The following is a 20,073-nucleotide window of genomic DNA, read 5'->3' as shown; positions in this document are numbered from 1 at the left end:
ACAACTGTATTGTTGATTAAATTAAGAATCCTATATAACGACCTTCACCTTAAAGAATGTTGGGTTCGCACCTAACATATGTGACGTCATGGGATAAAATGAGCTGTCTGTGAGAAGAACGAGAGAACTCGTCCGGAGATATCTTACTGGTTTTCTTCATGAATTTGGTATCAGATCATTTGTATTTATGACTGGCCTGGTGGAAATGGCTTCCATTCCATCCTGGAAGCATAATATTATGGAAAATGGACGTGTGTTTGATGATTCAGGTGAACCGGGAGGACATTCCAACGATAAGTATAACAACATAAATGACATTCCGACATGGAAACGAAGTTTTGTAAACCCAAATAGTAATAACAGTAAAACTCGGGATCATGTACGATCCAGTAGTAGTTCCTCGGTAGATAGTAGATCAAGTCATGTAAACAATAACTTCCCCCACACATCTGCCGAGGCAAATGGAGGTAAAGTGAAGTTTAATTTAGGGGGCGACACTACGGAAGTAAGTGATATAAAGTCAGATAGGGAGGAATCTACCTCGGCGATAGAGACCAGTCCTAAAAGTAAAGTGGCTATTGACAGTACACATTTAAAACATGTGCAAAGCAACCCGTTTTTCGTGGAGCTTGGCGGGGTCACACATCCGCATGGTAAGTTAATAAATGATTCACTTCCTGAAAGTCCCCAGTTATCGCGCAGCGACAGTGTCAGTACTTGTACCACAGAGGAAGAACAGAATGACTACAGCCCACACTCTGGTATAGTTGAGAAATTACGTAAAAAGTTTACTTCACTTTCAAGTCATGAAAACACTCTTCAAGGTGCTGCGTCTAGGCTTAAACGATATGGAAGCCTGGACAATCTGCTCGGGAGGGGATCTTTACAACCAGAAAAAATAGAACCAGTAATTTTACCCTATCAGAAGAGTTATTTGAGAGGAAACAGTCAAACAGAAGGTTCTAAACGGAGCAGTACAGATGTTAAAAGAAATAGTTTGGATGGTAACAGCCTGAGAGATGATGGGGATGTGACTAGTACTACTAGAGTAAAACCAGCACTGCAAAAACCACCTAAAATTCTCACCAAGAAAACAGAACTGGTCAGAAAAGATTCAGGTTCAAGTGTGGAAGAACAAAAATCACCAAAACCACAAGTTCCAGAGATGCAAATTTCATCAGATGACATCATCATCATTGAACAACCTCGCAAATCTCCTGCTAGTCAGAAAAACGTGGATGAACAGGATGTGAAAACTTTAAAAAGTGAGAATGAAGAATGTGAACTTCCAAAACCAAATACGGTTTCAACATTTAGAACATTATTTGAAGCTAACACAAAGGTAAACAGGAGGAAAATTCTTCCTGATGCACCACGGTCACCAAAGTTCATTTCTGCATCAATTCCCAAACCACCAGTGTCAAGGTCAAAACCACAGGTTCCACAGAAAGAGAAGCCACCAGTTGTAGACAAACAGGCAAGTAAAATAGAGATGCTTAGTTCACAGGAATCAGGCGATGTTAAGTCATCACTTCATCATCCAACCTCAACATTGACACCAAGTGTATCATCTCTTTCACCATCAGGTTCATCATCAGAGCCAATAGCCAAGGTAAAAGTATCATCGTCTGACACCATTTCACCCAGTAATAGTGCTACAGTTGTGTCATTGCAACAGCCTGACGGATCTCCTGAAAACAATTTTGTAAGCAAAAAGTCATCAACAGATTCTAGAGAAAAACAATCAGCTGACAGTGATGAAAATGTAAGCAGTATACCTGGCAAGCCTCCGAAAGCTTTTGACTCTCCCATGACAAAGAAAAAAAATATTGGTGAAATGAAATCCATATTTGATTCCAATGTCATTGTAGCAACAGGACCTAAGCCAGCACCTGTTAAAAAAGCAAGACAGACTGTTCCGCAGAATGTAACACTTATAACTGTTGAAAAGGAAAACAAAACAGATACTTCAGGATCTAATGGGACCCCTGTTCAAAATTCTGTAGTTTTGGATACAAAAATGGAAAAAACTGAAAGAACAACTAGTACAGACAAAAAGAAAAGTGTTGCTCCAATTCCACCTAAAATAGAAACACAACAGAAACCCAAAATTCCAGTGGAACAAAAGCAGATATTTGATTCATCATCAATAATAGCTGTTTCAACAAATGATGTAAAGGCTCAAAATCAGGGAGAAAAGAAGCGGGCACCACCACGACCAAAAGCAATGGCACGAAAACTTAGCCATTCAAATTCTGTTGAAGAAGATTATACCAAAGCTGCAGAGAAAGAAGCGAAAGTTGAAGCAGAAATCACAACTCCAAAAGAAAGATCAGTGGAGCCTGCTCCAAAACAGGTAGAACAGAAGGTGCAATATGAACTTACACCAAAATCAAATATATCAACTCAAAATCGGTTCACTCCAGCAGTCCGATCAAACCAGAATAATGACAACAATAAACTCAAAACTCAGGGACAAGTTGAAAGCAGCACATCCAATGCTGGTTCTACCCCAGCTACTAAAACAAGTAACTTTGAACCAGTTGGTGTGTTAAACCAAAAAAATGAAGAGCTCAACAGTGCTAGTGGGAGACCAACCAAAGGAATCCCCACCATTATTGCTAATAGATTCTTGAAAGACAGAAAAGACGTAACTCAGGAAAGCAAAATCAATGACAAAGATGATAGTGATGATGAAACTAATTACAATTTAGTAAAACCCAGTCAATTTAGGGCAAAAGGACTCATGAATGGAGCTCTATCCTCCCCAGTGCCAAAGAAAAGAGAACAGCCTAATGAAGAAACTGCTTTAGATAGAACCCGTAAAAATGTTATTGCCAAAAAGAATGACAGTGGATCATCTAGCATAGATGACCTTATACGAGGGAAGAGAAATAGTCCCTCTGCCGTGTTCAATTCTAACATGATACCAGCTAAAAAGCCGGTGTCAACAAGTGCTGCCAGTAATGGAGTTCCTCCTTTGGATCTTTCAATAATAGAAGAAAAGAAGAATCATCCTTATCAAGAGGGCTACATACCCACAAAGATTGAGCCTTGCAAGATCAAATGTATTGGTGCTGGTATGAAGGGGTCCACACAACCATTGGCCAAGACAAGAAAGACTAAGGTAAGTTGGCATACTATCATTTCAGACCATGCCACTGCTGCTTTCAGACAATAACAGCTTTAGGACATGCATGTACTACAAATCTACTTAAAAGATGGACTACAAGTAATTTGCCTATTACAATATTCCCAGAAACCCCAAATGAGGATTTTTCACCCCAAAAACAGTTGGTTGACAAATGGTTGTACCCCCAGTTTTCAAGAATTGTCTTGGCACTAATTATAAGTATCTAGGGGTACAGAGTCCTGAATATGTATCAAATATACCCCCATATCTGATATTCAGTTGGGACACTGTATTACTATTAGGTAGAATAGAGTATCTGTCAGGAGTGACAGCTATTGTTTTCAAAAGAGTTTACAACACATTGCCAGTTGCAAATGACACATAAGTGTCACTTAATAAGACACCTTTTTCGAGACCAAGACAGTGGTTCTTCTCCAGCAGGACACCAGTGAGGTGGCAATAAACATATTCTTACTGTCTACAATACACTTCTCCAGCAGGCCACCAGTGAGGTGGCAATACACATATTCTTACTGTCTACAATATACTTCTCCAGCAGGCCACTAGTAAGGTGGCAATACACATATTCTTACTGTCTACAATACACTTCTCCAGCAGACCACCAGTGAGGTGGCAATATACATAGCCTTACTGTCTACAATACACTTCTCCAGCAGGCCACCAGTGAGGTGCCAATACACATAGTCTTACTGTCTACAATACACGTCTCAAGCAGGCCACCAGTGTGGTGGCAATACACATAGTCTTACTGTCTACAATACACTTCTCCAGCAGTCCACCAGTGAGGTGGCAATACACATATTCTTCCTGTCTACAATACACTTCTCCAGCAGGCCACTAGTGAGGTGGCAATAAACTTATTCTTACTGTCTACAATACACTTCTCCAGCAGTCCACCAGTGAGGTGGCAATACACATATTCTTCCTGTCTACAATACACTTCTCCAGCAGGCCACCAGTGAGGTTGCAATACACATATTCTTACTGTCTACAATACACTTCTCAAGCAGGCCACCAGTGAGGGGGCAATACACATATTCTTACTGTCTACAATAACTTCTCCAGCAGGCCACCAGTGAGGTGGCAATAAACATAGTCTTACTGTCTACAATATTCCAGCAGGCCACCAGTGAGGTGGCAATAAACATATTCTTACCGTCTACAATACACTTCTCCAGCAGGCCACCAGTGAGGAGGCAATACACATAGTCTTACTGTCTACAATACTCTTCTCCAGCAGGCCACCAGTGTGGTGGCAATACACATAGTCTTACTGTCTACAATCCACTTCTCCAGCAGGCCACCAGTGAGGTGGCAATACACATAGTCTTACTGTCTACAATACACTTCTCAAGCAGGCCACCAGTGAGGGGGCAATACACATATTCTTACTGTCTACAACACACTTCTCAAGCAGGCCACCAGTGAGGGGGCAATACACATATTCTTACTGTCTACAACACACTTCTCAAGCAGGCCACCAGTGAGGTGGCAAGACACATAGTCTTACTGTCTACAATACACTTCTCCAGCAGGCCCCCAGTGAGGTGGCAATACACATATTCTTACTGTCTACAATCCCCTTCTCCAGCAGGCCACCAGTGAGGTGGCAATACACATATTCTAACTGTCTACAATACACTTCTCCAGCAGGCCTCCAGTGAGGTGGCAATAAACATAGTCTTACTGTCTACAATACACTTCTCAAGCAGGCCACCAGTGTGGTGGCAATAAACATATTCTTACTGTCTACAATATACTTCTCCAGCAGACCACCAGTGAGGTGCCAATAAACATAGTCTTACTGTCTACAATATTCCAGCAGGCCACCAGTGAGGTGGCAATAAACATAGTCTTACTGTCTACAATATTCCAGCAGGCCACCAGTGAGGTGGCAATACACATATTCTTACTGTCTACAACACACTTCTCAAGCAGGCCACCAGTGAGGTGGCAATAAACATATTCTTACTGTCTACAATACACTTTTCCAGCAGGCCACCAGTGAGGTGGCAATAATCATATTCTTACTGTCTACAATATACTTAGCAGTGACAAGGCCAAATATGGTACTGTCTGCGATATATTTGGTGGACATCATGTGAATGTATGGTCCTAGAACATTTTCTTTCAAATAATTGATATCTTACTACAACGTATATGTAACCTAGGGTTTGTGATCATATGAACCATATTAATTTGAGCATATCATATATTAATATGAGGTGCTTTTTATTAAATAAAAGGGTAGATTATTTTTCATAATCATGACATTGTAAATGAAGGGTACACACAGATGTAAAGATAGTATGAAGTATGGATATATAGTAAATAGGATGCACTTGTAATTGATGTATAGATGTATTACATTGAGATAATCATGATTTTGAAAAGGGGGGGAATGTGAGAATTCATTGAAAACCATACTTCATATGATGTCATTCTCTTTATAATGTATGCATAGTGGGGTATTACAGACTTGGTTTGTGTTTTCAAAATGTTGAGATAACTTTCATTGATGTGGTATCACAGTGGTAATAGAACATACAGCTGCATTGTATACATGTAGTACAAATGTACGATTTATGGAGCATGTATGATAGGATATTTATGGTAATGATCATAGGATATTTATGGTATATTACTATATATGTACATGATAATCATCTGTATAAGCTTTGGGGACCATCTCTTTGTGTACTCAGCATTGTGTTACTGCAATACCACAGTACTGTACTTGCCTCCTTAAAAGTTGATCACTGTTCATGAATATATTTATGTAATATCAGGATTCCTATTACGATTGTCCAGGTACGGGCTATTCATGTCATGAGGACATGCAACAGCTCATGAACAGCACAGTTTTTGTGTAGGTGGCTGTTCCCAATGTTCTCTCACCCACTTGATGTCTAAATGGTTACTAACCAATAGGCCATAATTGGTAAATTTCAGTTTCACAAAACATCTTATCTAAGATTTTTCAATTTCTTTATTTAAATTTCTTCATAAGGGTTTTGCATCGTCATGTTTAAAAGTATCCATTTTTTGCTTATTTACCCGAAACTTTTGCGAAACTAATGTCTGAGATTCTGGTAACCCTATACATAGTTCATTTATATATACCAGTCCAGTACATTAATTGTAATCTATCACATATTTTGGTGCTTTTCATTTGCTGGTAGTTAGTTTATACTGATGTTAACTAGCATTGAAGTAAGTTGGCCAAGTCAATATATCTAAAATGAAAAAGATTATGCATAAAAATTGGTTTGCCTGACTTTCCTAAGGCTAACATTTCCGAGTCATCACTGAAAACACACATTTGCTTTGATTGGCCTCACCTGCTTTTTAAGGTGTACTGTTAGAAAGAGTTGGGGCCAGGTAAATGTAGCAGATTGCCTATGTTTTAATCTTTGTTACATAATCTGAAAGGTATGTTTAAAAGCTATACATATCATTAAAATTAATTGCAATAGAAGCTTCAATTTCAATTCAAGTCCATGAAGAACTAAGACTTATAGACAAAATACATATATACATATATATACACATATATTGGTAGACACAAAAATTATTTTCTGCCTATCTACTTTGTGTAATTTAAATTCAAAAGCCCTTGGGCCTTGTTTTTCTTTAAATAAGATAAAGTCCCTACTTTACATATCAATAGCTGGTATATATATAACAACATGTAAATCAAGAGCATACATTTTTGTTCTTTCTTCTAGAAATTTCATTACTTGGTTGACACAAAAATATTGGCTTGTGGACTAGTGGTGATTGTGTGACCTTTTAGATCTTGAGTGAGACCTATTATAGCTGTGAGGAGAATGAGTCACTTACTTGTTCAAAATCGTGTATAATGTTTCCTTTGCATATTTTTCTGGTTTAGCATTAGTTGCACAAGTGTTATAATTTTGTATCACTAGATATATATATATATATTGTATGTGAAGGGAATAAAAATCTTTCATCTTTGTGGTCAATTTGATGAATAATACTTTAGTAATAAGTTAGACGCTCCAAACCCTAATTTAGCCAGATGGAAATAATTGAATCTCCATCACAAGACATTATTAACAGTTAAGATAAATATAGTAGGTTTTAAGAAGGCATTATTTTTTATCAAATCATTGCTATACTCTAAAGCTAAAATAATAAGTGGAAAAATTATTAGTACCAACAGCAGATTTAGAGGGTATTCGGAAGCTTTTCAGCATATTAATGGAGAGTGTAGCAGGATTTCAGCAAGATTGCAGCGGACAATACAGCAGGATCTCAGCAGACATAAACTTCAAGCAGATAATTAAACAGGAAATGCAACGGGATGTACGGCTATAACTGCACAACAAGGTTTCAGCAGACGTTCAGCTATAACTTTACAACAGGGTTTCGGCAGACGTACAGCTATAACCCTGTTGAACAGTTATAGCTGTACGTCTGCTGAAACCCTGTTGAACAGTTTCAGCAGACGTACAGCTATAACTGTACAACAGGGTTTCAGCAGACGTTCAGCTATAACTTTACAACAGGGTTTCAGCAGACGTACAGCTATAACTGTTCAACAGGGTTTCAGCAGACGTACAGCTATAACTGCACAACAAGGTTTCAGCAGACGTTCAGCTATAACTGCACAACAAGGTTTCAGCAGACGTTCAGCTATAACTGCACAACAAGGTTTCAGCAGACGTACAGCTATAACTGCACAACAAGGTTTCAGCAGACGTACAGCTATAACTGCACAACAAGGTTTCAGCAGACGTTCAGCTATAACTGCACAACAAGGTTTCAGCAGACGTTCAGCTATAACTGTACAACAGGGTTTCAGCAGACGTACAGCTATATCTGTACAACAGGGTTTCAGCAGACGTACAGCTATAACTGCACAACAAGGTTTCAGCAGACGTTCAGCTATAACTGTACAACAGGGTTTCAGCAGATGTACAGCTATAACTGTACAACAGGGTTTCAGCAGATGTACAGCTATAACTGTACAACAGGGTTTCAGCAAACGTACAGCTATAACTGTACAACAGGGTTTCGGCAGACGTACAGCTATAACTGTACAACAGGGGTTCAGCAGACGTACAGCTATAACTGTACAACAGGGTTTCAGCAGACGTACAGCTATAACTGTACAACAGGGTTTCAATCTGAAATACAGTAAAGCACATGTTTACATATGTATATATTATTCTTTAGGGGCCACCCTTTCAAATATTTACGGGATATTGGGAGATAACTTTCACTGATTTTCGGAACTCAATTACCACATTATGAAAATATTAACAAATAAATCAAGATTATTTTTGTTTAACAGCACAACATGTAGTTAAGGACAAAGCTTACCACTACCAGACCACCACTCTCTCCCCCACCCCCAAACTCTAATTATATTTGAGGGTGTTCCATACAAAAACAAATATTGTAGCTGTACCAAGTGTGTTGTGTAGGTTTGAGGGTGTTCCATGCAAAAAATAAAATATAGAATGTTGCTGTTCAGTATGCATGTTTTAACTTGCATATATACAGGATAAAGTTTTTTATGAGATAAAAACCACTACACACTGTACTGCACATGTTGACCACCTGACCTACATGTATAAGGCTGATAACTGATATCACAGGTTTCTGTTTTCATTTATGGAAATGTCCCTACTAAATAGTAGTCTTGCCTATCTGTCCAGTACATGTACAATGATGTGAACTTCCTTGTTTACTATCACTGCAGTCATAGCCCTTGAACTTTTGTATCTTGATTTGACCTCTTAATATAGGATATAACTGGGACTTAACATCAGATACTCTTTCAGTTCAGTGAATTTGGGAGAACATTTTAGCTTTTCATTTGTCCATCCAGTTGTGTTCAGGCCTTAACTTCTGGACAAGTCATGACCAAATGAAGATAATTTTACAAAAAAGCCTCTTGGTGAAATAACGGTGACATATAGATATTTGATCAGAATCATGATAACATCATATAAGGATATAACCTTTGTCAAGTATTTGTGGTTGAAATATCATGTCCTGTTATTCCCAGCTACGGAAATGATGTGACGCCCTTTTATCTGACCCACTCCTACAGGAATTGTGAAACTTGTAAAAGCTGAAATATGTAGAAATAAAGCACATTAGTCACACTACTATACATTGTGTTTGGGTGATTGTTGGTGGTAATATACCCCATACTTGTATTCATACACGATTTTTTGACTTTAATAATAGAAATCTGTGACTGTTGGCATGATGGTGTGTAAAAATTTATGAATGTGTTACTCTTTATCCTAGAAAATTTGTTGCAATTTAATTTTTTCTTTATTTAAATATCTTTATGGAGGATATCGTGAATTGGAAATTAGAAATTACGTTCTGTAATAGATACACCATTATCACTGTAAATTAGCAAGTCATTTAATGGCCTGGGTGTGTTAAATGCTATGCTTATCAAAGGTAAAGTTGGTTACAATTGAACCAATAAATCTTTATTGAGACGTACAACAAAGATAGTCAGTACAGTGTGTACAATATATACATTATACAGGGATATAAAACTATAAAATGTCCCAATAAAAGTTTAGATACTAAATCTGGTCAAAGTTTTAACAAGATGGAATAAAGTACCTAAAATTCCTGACCTTGTTAAAATGTATCGACATGTTATTGTTAAATCATTCATACCATTAATAATTCCTTAATTTATAGTGAAAATCTATGTTACTATGGAGGTTATGAAGTCAATGAATAGCAGGGACACACTTTTAGAAGTATAGAAAAAGCTAGTCTGTCCCGTGAAGCAATGACAGGATATTGGTACAACCAGGTTTTAGAAGTGGATGGATGAATGTCATAATGATTAGGTTTGTCTATATTGTACCCCCACTTGGGCGGGAGGGGGCATACATGTATCAAGAAATATCAACAGTCTAACTATTTGTCTCATTTTTGGAAGAAAATATTCCACTTGGTAAGGTATTTTCAGCAGTAAACTGTAAGTTTTGGAAATTAGGCATAAATATGAAATATGTGTAGTTTTAATTGGGAATTGGGCCCGTTATCGACCCAAAAAAATCTGAAGAAAATAAACATTTTAGTTGCTTCTTCTTTATATCTATTGACTTCCTTCTTTCTGGTCATTTACAATTTGTTTCAGCAGCATCCCAAAGAAATTGTCTGAAATGGAAGGCTATTCAGAGAAATATCTTGTGAATAAACTTGGTTTGAGCTGGTTATATATATTGGGTTTCACCAGACCGAAAACTGAACGTACATTTGGTATGGCCTTCTTAACTTTAACATCCAGTTTCCATTAGCCACTGCAATGCCGGGAATAAATAGGTGTGTAATTGGTCACTATGAGATATTTTTTGTTATTTTCCCAACCTCAAGTATATTGGAAATCGGCAAAGTAGCACCTTTAGTGCACCTGCTATATATATTAGAGTTGGTGTGTGTGTCCATTCTTGTGTAAGTTGACAAACTCACAAGAACCGTATTTTTGGTCCGAGTCCTGCACCAACCAACCTGGACTTTTCCTTGTGTATAGATGTGTAAGTGTGGTGGGTGTGTTTGTTGTCCGACTTATACTACACAATCTTTACATTATATACAAGTAAATTGTCAGCTTAAGGAATTTAAAGGATATTTTTACTAGGGCTTTATGTACTTAGGTAATTCTACATTATTGTACATACTCTCTGAAAGCTAAATTCTTTCACAGTCTGCTCACAGTATACCAGGTCTAGAATCATAAACAGATCACATTAAAAAAGTCTATCAAGGGGGACCACAGATATTGATCACACACCATGATTACCGGTAAAGACTATCAGGACCATATACAGTGTAATAATAAAATTTCTCTTTTCCTCTCGGCCGTTCTCACTTTATAAGCTCTTTTGTAAAGTGTTTATTTGGAAATCAAATATATATATAGACACTATCAGATTGTCACATAAGGTATACAACTCATGATTTGTCAGAATGTTGAAAACTTTTAGGTATGGTTGTTGACCTTTAATGGCCACAATTATATATATGGTTGTAAAAACTTGTTCTATTAATAAATATATTTTCACTACTGTGATTTGATTTTCATTACTAAAAGCTTGAATATCTCAAATATTAGACTGTTACTGTTGATTTTTAGTTCAGTAACTGTTTATTGCTGTGCTGTTGTAGGTAAAGAGTACAATCAGGTTGAAAATGGGAAATATAAGTATCTTAAGCACTATTTTAGAATTATTCACATTTTAGTTTTTTACTGAAAAAAATTGGGTGGTTTTTTTTTTACATTTTTTACATATGTATTGCACAAACACATGTTGCATTTCATTTTACAGAAACACATTGTTGGAAAATTGTACGAAGTGATTTGGAAACAATATTAAAAAAAAAAACAAGATAAAGAGAAAAACAGAATTCCAAACAAAAATTCCAGAGGTCAAACTTTGGAATTTATTATCAATTGCCAATCTGAATCCTACAATTTATCCAATTAATGAATAGGAACAAATAGTATCAAATTGAAAAGATAAAACAATTTTAAAAGGGAAATAACTCTTTGTCAGAAAAATATCTTACTGTGGTATGATGCAGTATTGTGTTAAATGGTAATCCTCTTTTGCTTTTATAGCATGGTGCATTACATGCTGCCCTTTACAGCACAGATAGTCTCAATAATATATAAGCTTTTTTATGACTCCAACAACATAAACTGAGTTTTTTCACTATATCTGTCATATGATCAATTAAAATTCATAGTGTCCCTTAATTTTTATAATATTTGATTCAAATAGTACTTTGATTTAAAGAAGCACACTAGCCATATCTCCCTATTTCAGAGAGAGACTCACAAATTCAATTTATAACCATCATTTTCGACTTTTGGTATCATCATCTTGCTCAAATCCAATTAATTCATGATATGATAAAAGAGCGTAAACTTTGGCATTTTTGCATGAGAATTTTGTCAAGTACAGATCTATATTGATACTACTTACATAGTTTTAGATTTTTGTGCAGATTTCCGTTTCTCTACCTGTAAGAAAAAATATGAAGCTTTTCAAGTATTGAAACTCAATTCTTTAGTATAATATTTACGTATTGTCTATGTGATGTGTGTGTGCTGTATTGTGGGTGAGATGGCCATTTTGTCTGTTGTTGCTCTCCCTAATGTGGTCAGCTATATAATGTAATACACTAGCCAGGGATATTATATGACCATGTTTGAGTCCAGACAAATGATCACCGGATAATAATGTGGTGTTAGAAGTGTTACTCAGCATGTATATCTCCACTGATACCTGGTGGTTATTACAACAGGTTAGGTCTCCATATCCAGGCTGAACGGGTCTGAGGTAAATATGGCCTGGGAGACATGGACAGGACTTCTGTTCATTATGAACATTATAGTGTGTTTGTCTTAAAGACTTTTTACCTGATACACAATACTTTTCCCATGACTGCTACTGGCACACAACAAGTTCAGTTTAGGGGAGGGGATCAAGTAGATGAAAGAGTTTCCAAATGAAATATAAAACGATATCTTGTATAAAAATGGCTACAAATGGCATATTATAAAAGCCCGTCAGATATTTATATATGCTAAGTACCCCAGGAGTGATTAATAACTGTATCAATGGTTAAAATAACAAATGTGTACCTGTTGTCAAGATCATAACAAGCTTTGTACAATTGAAATATTGATAGCATTGGTAACACGCTTGAGATAAACTGTCCATGGTATGTATATCATGTCTTACATAACAAAATGATAGGCAACTTCCCAAATTTCCTCTAAAATGAGCCACATTGTATACAGGCATTTGTTAAAACTCTAGGTTTAGTCTGTATTGTTGGGGGGTGTTTATGGGTGCTGGTGTCCTTGAACTGTTTACAGAGAAAGTTTCTAATATGTAGTGCTTGACATATTTGGGGATATAAAATCCTGGCAAACATGTCCCCAAACAGGGCAGTAATGGGGTACTTGGTCTGTACAGCTCTCACAGCAGGACCAACGACATCTGGGTAAAACCAGAGATGGTAGACTTGTATAAGGCCTTGTTAGCTTGATGTTGGGGATCCTACAAGAAGAGGTTATTGAGGACAAAGCTAACCAGGAGGATTGTTGCTGGACATTCTGGCCTCATGTTATAGGAGGCCACCATTACAGTCTGTTAACCTACAATGGACAACCATAATTATCTTGTCCTTATAAGGACCACGGTAAAGCACCTTTCACTTACAGTCGCCTTGTTACCACATTTTGTAGTTTTTGTTGACAATGTATATTAATGATCAAATTAATTTTATGCCTGCAAAAATGAAAGTTTCGATTTTGATAAAGAAATCGAAGATTAACTCACTGCTGTAGATTATTTATAAATTTATATCATGCCTTCTAATTTTGTCCTCAACTTCAAGATTTTTAGATTGTATATCTGGTAGTTGTCACTTAAGTAATTAGTATATATTTGTTATGTTTAAGGAAATCTTTTCTATCAGCTTTTTTTCATATTATGATATCATTTATGAGTCAGATCATTTACTTGAAATTGCATGATAGAAGTTGAGTCTAGCTACATGCCAGAGCAGTGAGTACATTTGCTGGCATTAGAATGGGAGCAACTATCTGAGCCCTGTGTAGTCACCTTAAATTGCAATGCAGATTGATTTGAGGTATTAAACTTCATGCATAATTCATTTCGTACAACGGTGCCTCCATTTTGTACGTCAGCTTGTCTCCAGCTCTCCCTGAAAAGGTCAATGATCCTTTCAGCTGGGTGGTTGTGTGGTGGTCCTGTCTGTGTTTTATAGAACTCCGCGATGTAGGCTATGTCCATGATGTATATAGCCCACTGTTGAGGAAGACGCCATAGCATTAGGCATGCGTTGAATATTTTATGATTTTCTTCAAAAAAAGAAATGGCCTAAGATTTCATGGCTAGGAACCACGAGTAATTCAGATGTGTTGCATATTTCATGCCAATTATTTTCCTTAGATTTATAGAAGGCGCATGCTTACATGCAATTTTGATGATAAATTGGGATACATTCTGTGTGCAGGTTTCTACTCTGTAGGTAGAACTCAGGGGAACTTTTCACCATGCTCTCAGTAATATAGTCATTTAAGCAGTTGCATGTGACGACAGCCATGCTACTGATGAGGTAGATCTATATGAACGATTATTAAATAATCGTCATTGAGAAATGTCTTTGTTGCTTTTCAATTGCATCAGGTCTAGCACAACACATACACATTCTTTGTAGTGTGTTCTATATACTGTGTAATCTATTTCCAGTGGTATACTTATTGATTTTTTGGTGACTGTCAAGTTCTGTGTACCAGCACTAAAAATGTAATGTTACGTCTGAATTCTCAAGGGAGATAATCTCCTTTGTTAGCATCAAGGAAGTGGGGAGATCAAATGGAAAATACAATCCAGTAAAAGTGAAGTATTGTTAAGTTCTGCTTGCAGCATCATTCAAGGAGCATGTTGATTATAAAGGTGTATACGTTGTAAATATATTGAACTTATTTTTTTTTTACAAATTTAAAAACTTGAAGGTAATATCTGTTAGAAATATTACAAATCAATTCTTTTCCGATAACTTATGATACAAATCAATTCTTTTCCGATAACTTATAAATTAATATATTCTGATTAAACGGTCCTTTAATGATATTAGTTAATTAAACATCAATGTGCCAGGATGATGATATTGTAAAGTGTTGTGATATGAGAAACAGTATATTATAATCCATAAAATATACTGCTGTTTAACAAAATGTTTCACCTCACTGATCTAATGTACGATTATCTTAATTTTTAAGTAAGCAAACAAAGGGGCTGGGTTGTCTATATATAAATAGGGTGTCGACAGCTTGTATCATGGTAGCTCAGTGTTGTGTTATGATAGGGAAGCTCACATCTGTGTAGGTCTGTATGATACACAGAAGCCAGGTAATCTGTGCTGTAGCATGGAATGACTGGAGACTAGCATCAACAAGGATATTTATTACATAAATGTAATACAATACAGAAAAGGAAGTGTGACTGTTTCAGTTCAAGTATGCCACTCTATCAATAACAGACTTACAAGTAATATAATGCAGCTTAAGGCTTGTATGATGCACTGTATTGCATCTTCCTTGTCTATTGGAGGTGTGAAAAAGCATTAAAAACTGTTTAACTCCTGTATATCTTATTTGATATTTATATTGTAACTATTAAGGGGGCTGGTCGGGGAAAAAATGTCATATTTGCTAAAATGGCATACACATGTTTAAAGTACCTTCTTATGAAATATACCGATTCAAATTTTGCTGAAATTCACTCCATAAAAGTAAAAAATATAATTATATTAAAGAAATCCTATATCGTCACCTGACAGTCTAAAACTCTCAATTGACCCAGATCAGTTATGTAATTTACCAAACTCGCCTCATCAACAAGGCCAAATGTAAACATCGCGACGAAAGAAAAAGATGCATGCAAAAGTCATGACAGGCACAAGGTATCAATACCATTATATATAACAACAACACAAAGGTAGGAATACTACACTTGCATCATACATGACCTTTGAAAACAATTATTTACGTATAGTATTGCTGTCTTGTCCTCTAGTTGAGTCCGACATGGCACATGACGGCGTGCTATTGTTGTTATTTTCACTGTCTTAGTTTCGAAACAACCACGTGACATATATAAATAGATATGCGCTAAATTTACGCGGGGCTTCCCCAAGATTTCAGTGGTCAAAACTGGACATTGCAAGCAAAACTCGACCATCATATTGCTGTGGTATAACTTTGGAAGGCCAGAGAACCCATTTAGACCCATTTATTTTGTATTTTTTTCCCCGACCAGCCCCTTTAACTCTATTGTTGCCAATAAGTCCAGAATATTAAAGGGTCAAAGATCACAGGCAAAGTGGGGATTTGGGTGGGGGTGGGGGTGGTGGTGTTGGGGGGTATATTTATGTAAGCCTCGGCTCACTTTGTTTTATTCTTCTACGTTGTAGTCTCTCACTTCAGGGGGTTAATCTTTCCATCCAGGGAGTTAGTCCAAGAAAACTAAAACCTATCTTTCTTTGGAAATTGACCTGATCTCTGGAATCTGGATTAGTTATATCACACTTTATATGAAACAAAACACAACATTGGTGTGCCAGACTTGATCATAAAACAACATTGGTGTGCCAGGCTTGATCATAACACAACATCGGTGTGCCAGGCTTGATCATGATAACATACCTTTTGCTGTTGAAATGGTTTCATCACGTATCTGTACTCATAAAATTGTAAAAGATTTAACATTTCTTTCCCTTGAAACATGTATAAGGAATAATTGAAGAATGTGCCTGTCATTGTGTTCTTGCAGGTACAATGTGAAGGATCTCTAGCATATATACTATGTAACTATTTGTGTTCTCTTTTAACCTTTATTTAACAGTATGTGGTGAATGGATTTACTGTTTTTGTACCAACTTGACTTTTTTTCTTTCTCTTTTTTTTCAATTTTAATACAAGACATGGATAAAACAATGGTTTGTACTTGTAAAACCACTCATGATGGATCAACTTCTTGTTGCACTTTTTATTCACCCAAATGATGTAAGCTGTTGCATCAAGTGACTGGCTATTAAGATAGCACCCTTAAAAATCATTTGTGTTTAAACTTACATTAGATATTTCATGTAACAATGACCTCGGAGCCTGTGAATTCAATTATGTACAGGAAAAAATGTATAATTTTTTTGCATTTTTTTTTTTTTTTAATTTACAATTACCAGGTTAAACAAAATCTACTCAACTGTTTGATGGTCAGTTAAGAAAAGGTGGTCATAGTAAACAGGTTTTGTAGTGGGTCTTGTACAGATTTGCCTGTAAGGCTGTATCTTGTGTGTCCCATTACTACGTAGGGCTATTAGATGGTGTACTGGCTGCAGTGTCCAGGTGGTGACAGAGGAATGTAGAACAGGGAGGTAAATATTTGTGACGGTGTTAGGCCGGTGTTGAGGCCGTATTTCAATACATTTCACAAAATAAGCTTGATAAGTAGACAGATATAACAACACACTGACAACTGTTTAATCCTTACCTGGCCAATCTTGGCAACATTTCCTCAAATGATTCACAAATATCTTGTGCCATTTGTGTGTATCTCTCACAATACACATCCCTTTGGGTCTAGCTCAGTAGGAGCTCACCTGATCTGTTCACCCAAGTTATTCAATCAATTCCCAACATATCTTGCCTAAATCTTGTGTATTACCGTCAGAAACTGAAAGTCTTAATCTTTAATTTCCTAATTTCAAAATACTATTTATGTGCTATTCCAGTGAATGTTTTCGCATCATTTGACATGATAAAATGTATTGATGCCCTGGATTAGAGGCATTGAAGAATGAAGTGGGTATGTGAGCTTTCTAAGTACACATTTGAAGTTGTTTATTAACTATTTACATAACAAGCAGATACACTATACTGTATTTTACCTAAGGAGAGCCTTTGTCACTCAGTAATGTGGGTTAGAAAGATTGTAGAGCCTTCCACAATTCTCTAAAAATTCTCATGATTTTATAGACTTTTTAAAGTCAGGCTAAGTTGATATGAAGGGATTGGGAGCTTGACAAGGAAAATGGGAGGACAATGATATGGAATGGGGCGCTAATATTAGGTTAAATGTGTCAATTTATTCTACAGTGAATATACAAAAATAATCATAACAACTCTGTTCCTGACTTATAAGCCTCTAACCAACTGCGAGATTGTATAATCACTTGGCTATATTATATACATCAAAACACACCTAACTTATTATGTAAAATATAGAACACTTCAGGCAAAACCTTCCATATCCTGTATTGACAGAGATGTTTATATGTCCCGGAGACAGAACTTAAACTTTTAAACAAAATAATAAAATACTCCACACCTTCAATATAATAACTAGATCCCTGAATTTGGTGTCCATTCCAGTGTGTTAATTAAGTTTAAATGTCTCTGTCTTGATTTTGAAAGTAAGTTATAAATATGACACAAACAACTGATATTGTGATGCACATATTATTTCTACAGTGTTCTTAAAATTTGGTTTAAAACAAGAGCAATATGGGCTTCACAGCACTCACGAAGTCCTCTTAACACTGTGTAACGTGGATCCACTTGACACACTTTGATGCCTGACTTGACATGTTTTGAACCAATTACTTTAATACTTTGCCTAACTATATGGATGTATTTGGATATACCAGGGAGTACTATTTTGAATAAAAAAAAAATCTGCTTCATATTATGTACACAAAACATAATTACATTGTATATATATGTTCGTATATACATTGTATATATATGTTCGTTTATACATTGTATATATATGTTCATATATTCATTGTATATATATGTTCGTATATACATTGTATATATATGTTCATATATACATTGTATATACATTGTATATAAATGTTGTATATACAATGTATATATATGTTCATATATACATTGTATATATAGGTTTGTGAACACTTTGCTGGTGTACTTTGTTACGTCATAGACCAATGACATTATATTCTAGAGAGAATAGTCATTGACAACTGATGTTGTCCACCAGGCAAAGAAGTTGCAGACAGATGATGTTGCAAAATCAATCAAACTGAAAGTCATAGACACTTTCAATTGTGCATGCCCACCAACCAAATTTACTGTCATACACAGACAATGTTGCAATTGACCACCAATCAAATCGGAAGTCATAGAAAGCCAAATTTGATCACAAACATCATAGAAGAAATTATAGACAGCTGACGTTGTCCAACTCCCAAAGAAGTCTTGGACAGACGTGCTTCCCTGAGTCAGGCAAAGAAGGCATGTTAATTCACTTTAGGATATCTTTTTTTACAGTTTTGCCTACAGTTGATGCAGGTATATGCCTATTTGAACATGCCTGGGTGCATTAAAGACTGGTAACTGGTCATAGACATGTATATTTTAACATCTGCCTGGGCGATGTGTGGTCATTCCATACATTATATATACAGGTATGCTATAGGTGTGTTTGATGAGAAAATCAATAAATGTTACCAAACTGACATCAAAGATCAATCGGTTTAGTTTTAATGGACATAATGTCAGCACTGTTACAGGGTAGAAGCTGTTGGCTAATAAAACACTTGTGCGTACATGTATAGCCTACATCAAGCGAGGTATCATTTCTAAGATGTTACAGGGCCTAATATTTTTATTTAAATATGATCTTAAATTTGGATTAACTAGAACAGTGTGTGTTATTTTCTGTTATGATATTCAGCGATTGGTGAAGACTGCACAATTTTACTTTGAATTTTAACATATTTTATTAATAAAAATAGAAGCAGTAAATTCTGGCTGAAGGTGATTGAAAAAGATAATTAATCTTTGTTTCTAAATAAAGTTCAAACCGAAGTGTAGATTTTGATAAGAGTTTTGTCATGTAATGTTGATACATCTGAGTACAAAAATGTAGAAAGCTGGAAAAATGTATTATATGGTGTTCAAAGCTCTGTAAATGATGTGTGTGAAAATTGCATGATTTTGTTTTGTTCAACAGAAATATAAGTATAAAGTTTTGTTGAAAACATACAAGACCCAAGCTGAGTCAGCATTACTCAGGTTAATGTGACCCTGTAGACTTTGTAGGTCTGCCTTACAAAATCTCTTATATAGTCAGTCCACTTCATCCTGTCGGATTTATCCATGTAATGGCCCATTCTACCTAAGTAACTACTCCTCGTCTAAATATGTACATTCCAGCTTTATCATTGTCACAATTCCAATTACCCAATATGTTTGCTATGTGTTGATAACTAAGTAACAACAATATTCTGGTTAAGACTTACAGTTGGTTTGTTAGTTCATTTTGTTAAAGCTACAGTTC

General features: G+C 36.1%; 1 protein-coding gene across 1 annotated transcript in view; it reads left to right on the top strand.

Moving 5' to 3' along the window:
• Positions 1-58: 58 nt before the first annotated feature.
• LOC110464861 (nuclear receptor coactivator 6-like) overlaps positions 59-20,073 on the top strand; it is a 46,965-nt gene continuing 26,950 nt past the window's right edge. Inside the window, exon 1 of the mRNA XM_021520306.1 lies at positions 59-3,127. Within this exon, the coding sequence (XP_021375981.1) occupies positions 188-3,127 (2,940 nt within the window). The 5' untranslated portion in view covers positions 59-187. The remainder of the gene's footprint in view (positions 3,128-20,073) is intronic.

The sequence above is a fragment of the Mizuhopecten yessoensis genome, unplaced genomic scaffold, assembly GCF_002113885.1.
Source record: "Mizuhopecten yessoensis strain PY_sf001 unplaced genomic scaffold, ASM211388v2 scaffold11039, whole genome shotgun sequence".
NCBI lineage: Eukaryota > Metazoa > Mollusca > Bivalvia > Pectinida > Pectinidae > Mizuhopecten > Mizuhopecten yessoensis.
The sequence above is the reverse complement of the archived record's forward strand: the minus strand, read 5'-3'. Positions and strand labels throughout refer to the sequence as shown.